The 14,964-nt window shown below is 46.8% G+C and overlaps 2 protein-coding genes across 2 annotated transcripts; both read left to right on the forward strand.

Moving 5' to 3' along the window:
• Window positions 1-206: 206 nt before the first annotated feature.
• H6S33_008151 (uncharacterized protein) lies at window positions 207-395 on the forward strand (the record flags this gene model as incomplete). The annotated part of the gene is made up of 1 exon (XM_044839506.1): window positions 207-395. The coding sequence occupies one exon, from the start codon at window positions 207-209 to the stop codon at window positions 393-395; it is 189 nt and encodes a 62-aa protein (XP_044688342.1).
• A 639-nt stretch (window positions 396-1,034) lies between these two features.
• Window positions 1,035-3,971, forward strand: H6S33_008152 (uncharacterized protein; the record flags this gene model as incomplete). Its single annotated transcript, XM_044839507.1, has 5 exons — window positions 1,035-1,365; window positions 1,459-1,548; window positions 1,642-1,734; window positions 1,828-2,463; window positions 2,542-3,971. 5 exons carry the CDS (start codon window positions 1,035-1,037, stop codon window positions 3,969-3,971), a joined length of 2,580 nt encoding a protein of 859 aa, XP_044688343.1.
• Between the last annotated feature and the right edge of the window lie 10,993 nt (window positions 3,972-14,964).

Genomic DNA, 14,964 nt, shown 5'->3' on the forward strand with positions numbered 1-14,964 from the left:
ATCAATATCAATGTCTGTTACGTATCTAGACCCTGGATTGCGACCTCAACTTTCTCTCTGGTACTCAGATTGCGCCCATCTTTCCTCTGCCTCTTTAGACCGTCCATTCTCGCGATGTACTCGTTTTTCTGTCTCGGCCTTTTATCTCCGCCTAACTATGTGAACAATCACGCAAAGCAGTTTTCGTCTCTGCTCCTCCGCTCCATATGGCGTCGCTGTGTCTAGAACATCGCTTCCTCTCTACCGCGGTTTCCCTCATACCTCTTACATCGTACGCTGCTCTCGTCCTCGTCTACGACCCCGTTTCCAGCAGTCGGCCATGGAACCTCATGGCAGGTTCCCTCTCACATGTCCACGCGTTGGAATGGTCTAGTCTCCCAATCGCATCCCCATGATGGCTACCTTGTCGCGGTTAAGCCCGGGTTGCAATTTTGGTATTTAAACAAGTCGCGGAAACGGGGCTTGGCTTCATTCTCTGTGACTGGCAATATGCGCAATAGCCAGTAGAAATCCATGGACATGAGCCCCCCCGCCTAAGGGACGGTTCTGATTGGGAGGGACATCTTAGGCAGCCGCTTTAGAAGCCCATAGATCGTAAAAGGAGCTGTCATGGAAAATTTGGAACCTGTTAGACGCAGCGGCTGCTAAAAAACGCCAAGGTACGACATCCAGAGTCGGTGAATGAGATCCCTTCATCGATCACATAAAAGCCTTCCACCTCGCGATCTTCTCTTCCTGAATTATCCTCCCATTGTCTTCTCCAGCACGTTCACAACCTTGACTGAAAGAAAGTTGGTTAAACAATTATCGTGTATCTGTTTCTTGACAGAGCATCAACCATCCTCCAGTCTAGTTTGATAAACGTCTTCGCTGTTCTCTCTATCTTGTAAGATTAGCGGTTTATTCCTCTTTTTCCTGTCGATCACGATCATCCTCACCTTTTTTTTTCAACCACCACCACTTCTTTCTCTATCCCCTCTATTATACTCTCTTATTCAAAGTTATCCTATTTCTCTATTGTTACCATAGCCAAAATGGTTTACACTAGACCTAAACCTAAACCCATCCCGCGTGTCACCCGTGCCGGTGCTCGCAAAGCCGCTGAAGAAGAAGCTAGAGCCGCTGCCCAAGAAGAAGAGTGTGAAGAGGAGTCCGAAGAGGAGTCCGACGAGGAACAGTCATCAGTTTCAATCTCCGATGTAGGTGAAGATGACGAGGGTTCTGTCGACCAAGATGGTATGCATGATGTCATCTACGTTGGGGGCCGCTCTACAAGCCCGGTCTATGTTTCCTCAGATGATGAAGATGAAATCGAGACTGTGTCAAGCGTTCAAAAGGAGGTTGAAATTCCTGAGTTCTCAGATTGTAAGTTACACTCTTCCATCCGCTGCAATTTTTTCTCCTGCTTTTTCTTGTTCCTCCTCCACGATACTAATTATTTTCCCCTCTTGTGTACAGTGCAAGAACAACTCCATCGTTCATCAGATGTCCAAGAAACCGAGAGTGTGTCGATGGTTGAAGAAGTTGAACGTTTTGACCATTTCAGCTGTGAGTTACACTCTTCCATCCACTGCAATTGTTTCTCCTCCTTTTTCTTGTTCCTCCTCCATGATACTAATTATGTTCCCCTCTTGTGCACAGTGCTAGAAACACGGATCTGTTCGTCGCATGTTCAAGAAGAGACCCATGGTGTGTCGAGTGTTGGGGAGTGGGTTAAAGCTCTCGAGATTGAGAGTAAGTTACATTTTTCCATCCGCTGCCGTTTCTTCTCCTTCTTTTTCTTGTACCCTGCCCAGGATACTAATTATGATTCCCTCTTCTGTACAGTTCAAGAACAATTCCCTCATGAGATCCCAGAGCAGCAACTGAGCTTTGCACCCGTTGCTCCTCAGCCGCAGCCACGTCGTGAAGTTACTCCAGAGGAAGAGGATATGCTCCATCTTCCTGTTAACTTCACTGGTGCCAAGTTGCGTTCGCGTGAAGAAGTTGAGGCGAGCCTTCTCGACCATGGTGTCGGTTGGGAGTTTAGTAGTGGTAGTGACATGATCGATGCTGCCGATGATGTGCATAGCGAAGGGGATGAGTTGTCTGCTATTGTTGCTTATCATGCCGGACTGGATGGTGATTTCAACATGTTTGAGAGTGGAATGGATGGTGATGTGGGTATTGGTGATGATGGGATGAATGATTGTGCAGATATCGTTAGCGATACCGGGATAGATGATGGTACGGAGGTGCCTGGAAGTATTCGGGGTGATGGGGCAGCGTCAGGCTTGGATCTACATGACTATAGTTTCCTTCTCGACGCTGCTTCTGAGGTGATCCCTGGTTATCCTCACACAGCCGAAGAGTCTTCCAACCAGATCTTCGGTCCGACAGTTGTCGAGGGACATGGTAATGCTTATGTTGATCCATTTACCTTCGACTTCTCAAATATGGTGGCTCCTTTTGGTCACGAAGAAAGTGAGTATCCCCTTTACCTCTCTGAAGTGTTCTCTTTTCGTGCCTCAATTGATCCTAACATTCCCTCTTCTGAAACAGATACCCAGCCGTCCAATGCCTATTCCTGGACGGACTTCAATGAACCTCAAGCGTTGGACACTTCTGGAGAGCACAATTCTCATATGTCACCTCCCAACATTGCGACCACCTGGGCTTTTAGCTCATCGCTTGTTGACCCCGCGCTTGACGCACCTCCAGACGACCCAGTGGCGATCGAAACACAATCAACGGAGCTGTCTCAGAACACTCTAGCCGATGTCACTGGTGATGAACTCCAGCCCGCACGCGCGTCAACTCGTAGGACTACCACCCCCTCTACTCGCAAGACCCGCGCGCGCAAGCCCCGCAAACCTAAGGCTATCGCAGCCTCCAAGCAACAACGTGTCGAATCAGTACCAGAGATCGTGGGACATGAGGCATTGTCTCCCTCACATCCTGACTATACAACTTTCACTGCGATACAGACATTTCTTGGACAGCAGGAAGGAGGGGACTCGACTGACGTTCAGATGTCGGGTCTTTCGGACAACACATTTTCAGTCGTTGTTCCGGCACTCCCAACTGTTGTGGCTGGAGCTTCATCATCGTCGACAACCACCGCAACCGTTAATAACAAGAAACGTGTTCGCACCAAAACATACGTCCGTGCTCCGAGAACCAAGGCAGCAAAGGCTCACAGGCATACTGTACTCCTTACAGCCAACGAAGAACTGGACGAATGCCTTGCCGATGCTCAGAGACGAGCAGCGATTGATCCTTGCACCATCCCACCGACCGACGGTCCTGTCGAGTTCAGACAGGGCCCGGTTATCCAAGATATTTCGGGGAGCCGCTCAGAAGGTACCATTCTCGTCACCTGGGCCAATAAGGGTGACATGCCTGTCCACATCGAATTAGCATATCTCGAACGTGTCAAAGCGATCAGCAAAAACACGAATGGTGCATCGGGTGCCCGCAAAGCTCGGGTCGATGGAACCATGCTGAACATTCACAACCTTCCAGAGTTGCCGCGGTGGATCTGCAGTGTGTGCGATGCGGAGTTTCCGACTCACTGGAAAAAGAAACTCCACTCCAAGACCCATCCCGAAGCGCATTCTAAGTGCGAGCATTGCGGAAAGAACTACTCCAGACAACACACCCTCCTCAGGCATCTTAATGTTTCGCATCCTCACGCGATCAAGTTCAGATGTGCGTGCCTCAAGGTTTTTAGTAAAGGCAAGGCCTTGATTAAACACCAGAAAAAGTGCGATATCCACATCGCATCGATTAATTCCAACCACACCAATTCGGAGGTCGAGCAAACTGGAGAGAGCAGTGCGAGTCAAGAGCGTACCAACAACGACGAAGACGTGGTGATGGGCAACACTGGCGAGAACGAAGGTCAGGGAATGGTGGATCGTGGTGAAGATGAGGAGGGGTGGGCGGAGAACGGATCGGTTTACAAGGGCAAGCAGGTTTACCGTTATTGATCTGGCGGAGATGGTATGGGGGAGTACTTCTTGACGTATAGATTCTGTAACGGTTTTACGATGGCATCTGTTGTTGTACTCATGAGACAACAGAGCAAAGTGTTGTGTTGTTCAAATATAAGAATCACCACTCAATTAGTATTTTCCGTGATGCTGTACTTGTAACTTGAACTGTGAAATGAATGCCAGCGAATCGTAGACCTCGACGTATCGTATTAGGTTACCGCCAGCTGACTGTGGATCGGTAAGTAAACGTAAGTTCGTCGAAAGGTCATAACCCGTGGGCTGAAAATAATAAAGGATTTACCAATAATTTAAGAATAATTGCCATCAGGTTGTAGCATTAGGCGTTGCGTATTAATTGACAAAGCTGTGTAACCATCGGTTAGATTGTAATTGGTCGTGGTGCATGTTTGATGATTAATCAGCGGTCTATATAACCCATGTTATAGTAATATTCTGTACTACATACCTCCAATCATGGATGAGGTGGTGAAGGTGGTACAAAACATGTTAGCATACTACACATAAATGTGCCATCGGCAGTGAGCACAAGCGCCGCTATCCGTGGATTGCTTTATATAACATCTCCATTGTCAAGACTCTTACCCGACCAATGTCGTTGGGGATCGAAGTAGTTGAACTTCGGAATTTTTGAAATTTTTCTTACCTCTCCAAAGTATCAGATACCTCTAATCATTTATTCACTCATGATTCTTTTGGTCTGTGAAAAGAAATCTTTTTTCCACGCGGGTTTGGCCAATAACCGGGAGTACAGAATTGCAGTTTCTGCAAAATACTCTTTATCTTTACACCATCCTAATCAATGGGTCTGGAATTATTCTTTCCAAAAAAAAAACCCCACTGAATTCGTGATTTTCAGACCGAGTTGCTAATATTGTAGAGTTATTTCTGGAGCAATGACAAACCTTTCGATAAAAAATAGCGACCTTTCAGCCAACCTGGTGCACTGCTCGCCTGACCTATCCGCGATCGAACCTGATCCGCCACCGTACCAGAAGCAACTCTACTAGCAACGTGGAATTGAATGTCTGGCATATTGGTGTAAATCAATACCAGAGACAATAAATTCTTATCCTTTCTTTTTTTTTCTCTCTTTTTTTTTGTCTCTACGTGATCCATATTGCCAGACGTTGGCAGTACTCATCTTGTGGATATCGAATTGCCGCTCATCTGGTTTTTTTTTTTACCGAGTTGCGAGGGTGATTTCCTGCCGACTCGCTATTGATAAGCGGCAACTTAATTCTGGCCGTTTAGAAACTAGATGTAGAGCTTCCAGGGCACGTCCGCTGGGCTACGCCGGCAATAGCAAGTTATGTTGGGTCTCATCGAGTGTAGGGTCAGTAAATGTGACCTAATGATGCGACTGATTTTTTCCGCCACGTATAAACCACAGAACGCGCAGGTGAACGTAGAAAGTGGTTCTCCCTTTGTGACCCACCTGTTTTGACCTGGCCCACGCGTCCTAACACCTTAGTCACATCGCTCATCCACCAATTGTCCTGTTTGATCAGCGTACCCCGAGCCTCAGCAACAACAATCCATGGAATCTCATTCACCGTCGGTTCACGCAGCGGGGTTCTAAGGCCTACGGAGCGCGGCGCATCTGCAGCATCTGCTGTCCGAGCAGGGGAGCCCTCAAAGTCGGGGTGGGGGGGACTGTCGAGTGTCTAGTCGCGGTGTATGTCCGACAGTCACCAATCATCGGTTATATCGCTATACCCCGAACCTCACCAACAGAAACGCTTGATCATGACCACTGGCTAGTTCATTTACAAGGGGGAGTCCTAAGGAGATCTGGAGTATGTCCATGGAGTCTCCTGCCCGGGAACGCAGGTTTAACAGGACGATCCACCCGCAGTTTCCGTCCACCGTCCACATCACTCTCGTACCCGGCGTCACATCAAGAACGAACACTTGGACTTGACCGCCTATTCGCTCCTCGACAGGAGGAGGCCTAAGGGCTACTACAGCATCTCTATTGAACATGCTGGCTTGGAAGGCTCATTTATCGGGAGCACTATTGACGACTGCCTCAGAGTGTCCGTCCGCCCGCCACCACCGCCGCCCACCGCTCCCTCACCAAACGCGTAAGGTGTACCTTGAGCGCCTGTCGGTGTAAGCACAGGAGTCATGAGCCCATGGAGGGCCGCCGCACCAGTTGCAAGTCGTCAGCAAGGAACGCATAGTAATCGGGAGCACCGTTGACGATCTGCTCGCAGTGTCCGCCTACTATCCACCATCGTACCGTGAACCTCATCAGTATGGAACGCAAGATCGTAGCCGCCGGTCGATTCACCCACAGGAATCTGAATCTTAAGCAGTACGGTATTATCAGCAGTAAGGCTCCTGCCAGAGAGAGCCTGTCCATAGGGGGAGCCGATGACTATTTATCGTGTTAGTTCCAGCGGAATGTGATTGAACGTACAAATGTTTCAGCCCTGCTAACAACTGCGTCTTAGGTTCTCGCAGAGAACGAAAGAACTCGGACCAAAAGGGTCGCATATCGACTGGTGTATCGGCCCAGGCTACGTGGCAGTTCCTGTCTGTAAATGAAACCGCATAACGACATGTGTTTATGCCCGAGCTATGTGGTGGGTCATGTCTAGCAGTGGATATTGTGGCCTCTCTGTCCGGTCTCGTGTATGGAGAGACCAGTTCATCGAGAAAGCTATTGATTATCCACACTCCGTGTCCACCCATCAGCCATCACCGTGAACCGACTCTCCCCAACACCAAACGCTGACCTCGACTATCTGTTGATCGCGTAACTACTGAAGGCCATTGACGAACGGTATAGTGCACCGAACCTATCTGCCTCGGAATCGAGAATAGTTTCTAATAAAGCTTCTAGACTCGGTTGACGGATCACTCTCAAGAATGGCCTGAATATTTAGGGATGACGCTCAATCTCTCTCCTCGCCCATTGCCACATCGGTCATTGAAGCATGATTGTAATCAGCTTCCAACTATCCACCCCGTTCCGCGGACTCACAGGAGAACTTTCGACGACATGAACGACACCATCCTCCAGAATCAAGTTGACTGACAGGCCACTGTCTCTGCACTGCCGAGAAATCTAATGATTGAGTTGTACTGGAGCTATACCGCTCCATGGTAGAACTGGGTCATCCAAAAATGTTGAATATGGCGGCCGTCAACTGAGGACGCTGTTCCCTACTGGAAAGCTCGGTTTCTGAAATTGATTTATTGCTACCGCTGGCCACGAACCTCTCCGATGTTTGTACCCCCTCTAAAAGCAACGATCATAGTACTGACGTATGACAGAGGAGGGATCCTGCCTACCTGTTGATATCGCGGTATTTGAAGCCTCCGTACGGGTGAAAAATTGGAGAGCTCTCTATGCCCTCTCCGCGCCGTTGTCATTTCAGTTTTAGCCGTTATCCACATCGAACGATGTGTTCGAAGATAGACGACCGCTCCTAGAATTTACGAGAGCAATTGCCACATGTAGATGTGAAGGGCTGACAGAAGAAAATATCTCCGATATATTCAAGAGTTGGCGGATAAGTGCGGTGGACGGAGAGACCAGAGTAGCGCCGCCAGTAAGTCTCTTTCGAGGGGATGCCTGTTCATCGGAGGAACTGACGATAATTGATTTATTTAGTTTCAGCGGGATATGATTGCACGTACGGATAGGAAGGTGCTGCTATTAAATGCCTTTCATATTTTTGTCAAGGTCCGGAGGGGGACAGTCGCACAAAACAAGTCTCATATCGACAGCTTTATCCGCCAGAGCTACCTGGCGAGCAATGACTGGAAGTGTTGCTATACCATTTGGATTGAGTGTCTTTCCCGGGAAGGACTGCTTATCGATAGCACTATTGTGGATCCACTCACAGCGTCTGCCCCCAATCAATCGCTGTACACAGAGCTACACCGAAGACACATGCGGCCCTGACCACCTCTTGGTCAACGCTTCCGATCTGAAACCTATCGATCGACTGCTGAAGCATCAACATGCAATAAAGATCACCAGTAGGCGCCATACCAGGGAAAGCCTACTCATCGCGGAGACTGGCGATTATTGATGTTGCGTGCTCCAGTGTGACGTAATCGAATGTAAAATTTCAAGGTCCAATTAACAAAGTCTTGTTATTCCTCGTCTGGAGCAAAAGAAATCGGGCCGAACTCGGGCGAATACGACAGGCGCACCGGCCCGAGCCACGTGGACGTTCGTGTCTGGACATGAAGTCGGATAGGAACAGATGTCTCTATCCAAGCTACGTGGCTTGTATTGTCGAAGAAGGAGTAATCCCTGGGCTACGAGGCGAGGACCATCAGGGAGGAAGCGATGTCCCATCTCCCTTAGATCTCGTGTCCGGCAAGGATGCGATTGAAAATATGTCCGAGCTACGTGGCGTGAAACTGGGCTTTCTTTTTCTTCGTTTTTTTCCTTCTTCTTTTTTTCCTTCTTCTTTGCGATCACGGGATCGACCTCCGGCCACCATACATTCGCCGAGAAAAACGTGACGTCAGCGAGTTATGGATCACAATACGGATAGACTTACCACGGGAGGAGCCAGCTCACTGCCGAGGGCAAGAGGTCACGTTTTGATCTCGGTCAGTCCTGTTAGGACAGCTAAATATATTTATTTAGCATATAATAAGTCAGACCGTTATCGAGGGTTTCCTAACGTCAGGAGGTTAGCGACTTGTTTATACCAGATGACGATGACAAAACTTCTCACCAATGAAAAAAAAGATGGACAATGACGGGCGGGGTATGACCAGGAGAATGGAAATCGGAACGAGAAAAACCTCGGAAAAACGAACCTTGACCTGCTGGTTGTGAAGAAGTAGTGCTCCCGGGCGCGCCACGCATACTCTGACAGGCGATGTTAAGAGAGGAAAGCACGTTTTACGGAGAGAGTAGGGGTCAACTCATCTTTTAATACTGGAACTTTCACCTCCTGACCACGCCACCCATCGGTGTGCTGTACCTATTCCGGCGATTGATATTAGTTCGGTGAAGATACCGTATGCGTATCTTGAAAAGGATAACTCACCGAAAATAGAACCATCATCTCCTGGCTGTTATGAAGCGGGGTTTGTGAGTGTGCTACCTACACTCTGATAAGTGACTTCAAGAGATGAAAATACGTTGTACGGATGTGGGGCAGTGGTCAGCTCATCTTCCAACAGCGTGACTTTCACCCCCCGGCTACGTCACCCATCGGTGTGCTATTTTTATTCTGGCGGACGATGGTAGTTAGATCGAAATATCCTATGGGGGTCTTGGAGAGGAGAACTCACCAACAATGGAACCCTCATCACCAGGCTGTGATGAATAATTATTTGTGGGTGTCCACAGCGCCCTTAAGGCAAAACACCTTGTACAGATACGGGACAGAGGTCAATTCATCTTTGAGTGGGGGTATTTTCATCTCTTGGTTACGACGCCCACGGGTGTGCAATATCTATTCCAGTGGACGACATTTGCCAGATTGGGGTGGGTCATGCAGATCCGGGCGAGGGGGTAGCTTCCTCGTTTCATGGCGGATTTCGAACTTCTACTAACATTTAACAGATCTTAGGATGTTAATGATGTCCATGTGGGATATCTCGCTGTCAAAGAAAGGGATTGAGGGGAAATATGTTTACAGATCAAGGGAATGATTACCTTAGCCTTTGATTCTAAAATTTACATCTCCCGGTGGAAACCGAGTTGACTTTACGATCCAACGATGGGCAGGTCGGGGAGTACTTCATCATAAAAGTTGATTGCAGGGGGCAACATGAGTCCCAGAACATTGCTATGAGAAATTCCTTTGGGAAATTTTGCCTACCAGCGATCGTGGTTGTTAGCAACGTTGCGTACCTTGGCATCTTAGCGTTTCTTCATTTTGTTCACACAACATATTCTATGGATGGCAAATCTTTGCCAAGGTGGATTACAGATTCTTTTGAAAGGTGTGGAGTACTGATGGCTTGGTAACCATCGGCTGTGGGTGAAAAAAAGAACCTATAAGTGACTGGTCACAATTGCTTCTAGTACCCTCACATATCAGGGATAGTTACCAGGTTAGACAAACTCATTGCTATGGGATTGGTCGAAAAGTCCGAAACAGAGATACAAATAGAGTCTCATTCATCACTAAGCTTGTGTTTAACCTAGCTGAGTCTTCTCATTCAATATGATCTTACCCTGACTCATACACTATCTCGAGATCTTTCCGACAAGTGGACAGCGAGTGTCACAGGAAGTCAGGAGTCCATTTGGACGCGAATTAGAGAGAATCCCCGTTACTCAGTGCGGAATATATGACTGTAGTGGCTCGTGGCGCTCAAGGGGCAACGTATTCCTAACCTTAACTAACCTCGATAACCCTAAAAAAAAATTGACTAGCCATATCTTTACCTTTCTATATCTGAAAGAAACATCACGGTATTTAATTTGACTAGGGGTATCAAAGGTTGTGGGGGTTTGCACGATAACAACTATAACCGTTTGTTCCGAGAGACGTGAACCGGGTATGAAGATTGAACCAGTGACTAGGGTTTCAATGTAAACAATTTCGTTTGTGGCCATAGAGAGCCAACCACTTAGTACCTATGCTTATAAGTAGAATGTTATATCCTTTCCCAGAAGCTGATTATATAGCAGTAATTGTTATTATAACTAACACAAGATAAGGCCAGCATTGGCAATCTAGAGTTAATAACTTAGTTATTCATTGTGCAGGGCAAGATGGCCATATTGAGTTCATTATGAGATTGTGGCAGAATCAAAGCTCCCAAAGCTATCTCTAAAAGTAGTCAAACTCACTGGGTTAGCTACAACTTTCCTCAAGTCTAATACTTAACACAACCCCAATCGAAAAAAATCAATGATCACTACTTTAATTAGTATCATCACTTGTCGTTTGACGCACTTTCAGGATTCAGTCATCTACAGACTGTAAGCGTGTTCGTAAAATTTCGTGATTAGTTCGACTAGTCTATGGATCAGGTGTCCCCACTACATTCTTTCAGTCGGTGCTTGAGCCATGTTTCATGGAAAAGGCCAGCGATGCCCCGCATGCGGTGCGCTTCAAACAAGATACATGGGTGATTAGGGGACGACGACACACCCCGAACGCCAGCCGCGACCCGGAAGACAAGAGACCTATCGATCCCAAACTACAGGTTCCGTTCTCACCATCGTTTTACCTTTTCCTCACATACCGTTCCCCTACCCTTATCCGAGTCCTGTTATCTTGCGACTATTGACGCGCACCTCACCATTTCTCACCAGGTGACACTGTATGGGTTACCTTCTCATTCGCGACTAGGATCAACAAACCAACTTGTAATCTTTTTTTTCGAAAGGCGTGAGGGGGTATCAGGGACACTGATCTCTCTTGGGCCGGCGTAGAGTCTGGTACGCTCTAAGAGGAAAGACAGCATTGAGCTTAAGATTTCATTCCTACATACCATTCGAAGAAATTGAGGCGCCCTAAGAGTGACATTCTGACAGGAGACATTGCTTGACCACCTTTCTCTCCTCCTAAATATGTATACCTTCACCCTAGATCTATCCCCTCTCTCCTCTTTTTTATTCCTTCCTTCCTCTTCGCAATGCGGATCCCCCGATCCTGGCGTCACGTGATAAAGGTCGATCGAAGTGTGCAGATGAACTGGTGTTGTAGCAAGACAAGACCTTTTGCCGCACTGGCCCTGTGAAAACCTTTTGCACCTGGAGAGCTGGATTGAGACTCGGCATAATAACATTCTCTACAGTCAACTGCAAAAGTATAGCTTTTCTTTTGTCACCTTACAACAACCTTTCTTCCACAAAATCAAGGATTGACGAAATAATATTATGCACCTGAAGGTTAGTTTAAGCTCAACTTTGATGTTTAACTTAAGACCTAATTGGAATAATAATAGCCTACAAAGATGTGAGATCACATCAACCCACAATTTAAACAACTACCAATAATTCGCTTCTTGCAAAAAAACATTTCGAACGGGCTGAGCTCCGCCTCTAGCTCTGCCGCATCTGGTGAGGAGCATGGGGAAGGAAGATGAGACTGCCCCCCATGTCGTCTAGCCTTTCAACTTGGAAGAGGGGTTATTGCATGTGGTGAAAGAATCCCGTAGTCGATATTGGGCACAGTCCCCAGAGCTTATATCACATTGAAAGATTTAACAAAATTACATTCAGGGCTACGGTTTAATCCATTATCAACCTAACATACATACCTAAACGTGTAGTATCTGTCAGGTTGGCCATAGACGCGGTTCTTGATGTTGAAAATAAAGGTTCGATAAGAAGCATAATCTGATAGGATCTCGCATATGATATCATGTAGATAATTTACCACCCTGAGAAACTCCTTCTACGAAGAGTCTCAACTACACTCCACTTGTCTGGATCTGGGAGGTGCCACGCTATCGCGACTGCCAAAATGATGGACTATATATTTCGACTTTTTTTTACCTCCTAAGAAAAATGGGGTCTCGGCTTCTTCTCTTCTTTTTTCGGGGTGAACGCGTACCTCCCTGACAAAACAGGAGATAAAAATGATCAACATTCACCCTACGGTACATTTTTTCTGGTGTGAGGTGCCTAATTCATCCGATTCGGGAGTGTAGTAATGGGCCCGGCAAGGTAAATTCGTACTCTTTTGCTCTTTAGTTGTAATTTACTGGAAATATGAGAGATACAGGTTACTCTTTCCCATTTGGGGGATGTTTATCGGCCCCAGACCAAACAAGGCCCAGCCTGCTGTTTTGAGACTTAGCGAATTTTTTGACAAAGTGTCCGGCTAGTCTTTGGGGGGTCATCGAGGGGGAAGGGTAAACTACCCTTTCCCTGCCAGCACCCTATCTGATATACTGATAGAACACATACCTTGTATCTTCCCCCATAGCCTAGGTGGTACAGCTTGTTGATACATCCCCAATGATACAGGTTCAACCCCCGCTTATTCCTACAGTATTATTTTTCGATAGACGGTTAGTATGTTTATAACTAATACCATAGGATAATTAATCGCCATATTACCATTGTTCATCCAATTAGATCTACAATTGTTTGCCAATTTCATCCCCAAATGCGGGTAACATAGGTCACCTCGCATTATTGGTAGTTTACCATTTCGAAATTGTACCCTAGGGTTCAGAACGGTCAATTTGAACAGAGAAGACGTACGTTAACCCTAAGGTTAAATTACTAGATACTGCCAGCAGCGGAGAGAGGTACCCTAAAAGGTTAACGTTTGGAAAGCGGTTATTGCTTCTGGACTTTTCACTCTTTCTCTCTTTTCTTTCCTTTTTCATTCCTTTCCACTTTCGTCTTTTTCGGCCTGTTTTCCCACACAGATCCCCTCTCACTTCTGGTTATTCTTCTCCTTGCTACTTTTGGTCGATCACGGCTCCAGGTGATTATAGTATATAGAGATGGATGGACTAGCCCGACCTCAGGACATCTATGACACGATGTAACTAACCACCATTGACATACAACACATATTCCTCGACTACCACAATTAGACTCGGGAATCTAGCCCGGGGGCATCAGTCAGGTGTCATGGCAGAAGTACAACCACGGCGAGGGCCAGGCGGAAACGGACGGGCCGGCGCTCCCGACCGATGGACGATCACTGAGGTCGCTGAAACTTATCTAGGACCGAACGAGCCACTATATACAGTTCTTGCTCATATAACATCGTCCAGTGCAACGTAGCTGCCCCCGCCATTGCAATAGAGCCCCGCACCTACTTCAACCCCGTCCCACCCCGTGAAATCAATTCCCGTTCAATGACGCCCCAACGAACTCGGCATGAGTGGTCTGAACTGGACCATGGAAGGGCAATAGGAATGAAGGAGGCCGGGCTGTCCTTTAGTGAGATCTCCAATAGAATCGGTATCCCTAAATATACACTTGTATCAGCATGGAGCCGGTATCAATCTACTGGAACTCCAATAGCCACTCCAAGGCCCGGCAGACCACGTAAGACAACTAGTATAGATGACAGGAGACTACTTATCACCTCCAAACGAGAGCGCCCAAATTCGTCAAGAATTTGCTGTTTCCCTCTCCATATCAACAATTAAACGACGACTAAGTTAACACGGTATTCACAAGCATATAAAAGCAGATAGACCTTTGCTAGATGTTTATGATGCTAGGCGGAGGCTGGCCTGCTGCCGTAGGCATAGGCATTGGGGGGTCGAGCGGTGGAGAAGGGTGGTGTGGATCGATGAGTGTAGCGTTGAAAAGTACGCAGACCCAGCTGTGCAGTGGGTCTTTAGGACATCGAAGGAAAATGGTTGCGACGATGTGTTAGGGGTAAGAGGTAGAGAAAATGTATGTATAGAGAAGTGTAGTAATTAAGCGTGTTGTTCCAACTAACTAGAGGGGGGAATACCTCGTGTTTATACTAAAGAAAGGTAATACAAAATATGACTAATGTATACTGGAGAAAGAATGAGTCAGAACCCGTGACTCATGATGACAAATGAAAATCCTCCAATACTATGAAATGTGCCAAGCATACTATTTCAAGACTTCTCCTCGTGAACCACAATGAATAGTAGAAGAAAATAAAACATGCTTACCCTTATCCAATCCCTTTGTAAGTAAATCTACCATGTTATCATTTGTAGAAATATATTCCAACTGAAATAACTTATCCTCAAACCGATGTTGAAAAAAATGAAAGTGCATATCAATATACTTAGATATTTTATGAAAGTCAGGATCCTGAACCAAGGACAGAGAACCATTATCACCTCGAAGAATAAAAAGAAAGTTTTGATTTCTGTTCCAATTCGTGTTTCGCATTCCTTAACCATATCAGTTGTCGACTGATGTCCAAGAGAGCAATGTATTCTGCCTCAGTAGTAGAAGTAGCGAAGGAGAGCTGCTTATAAGAATGCTAGGAGATGAGAGCTTCCCCTAGCATAAAGCAGTGGCCGGTAAATGAGCGGTAATCGTGAATATCAGAGGCATAGCTTGCAT

The sequence above is a fragment of the Morchella sextelata genome, assembly GCF_020137385.1.
Source record: "Morchella sextelata strain SCLS chromosome Unknown scls_25, whole genome shotgun sequence".
Classification (NCBI taxonomy): domain Eukaryota; kingdom Fungi; phylum Ascomycota; class Pezizomycetes; order Pezizales; family Morchellaceae; genus Morchella; species Morchella sextelata.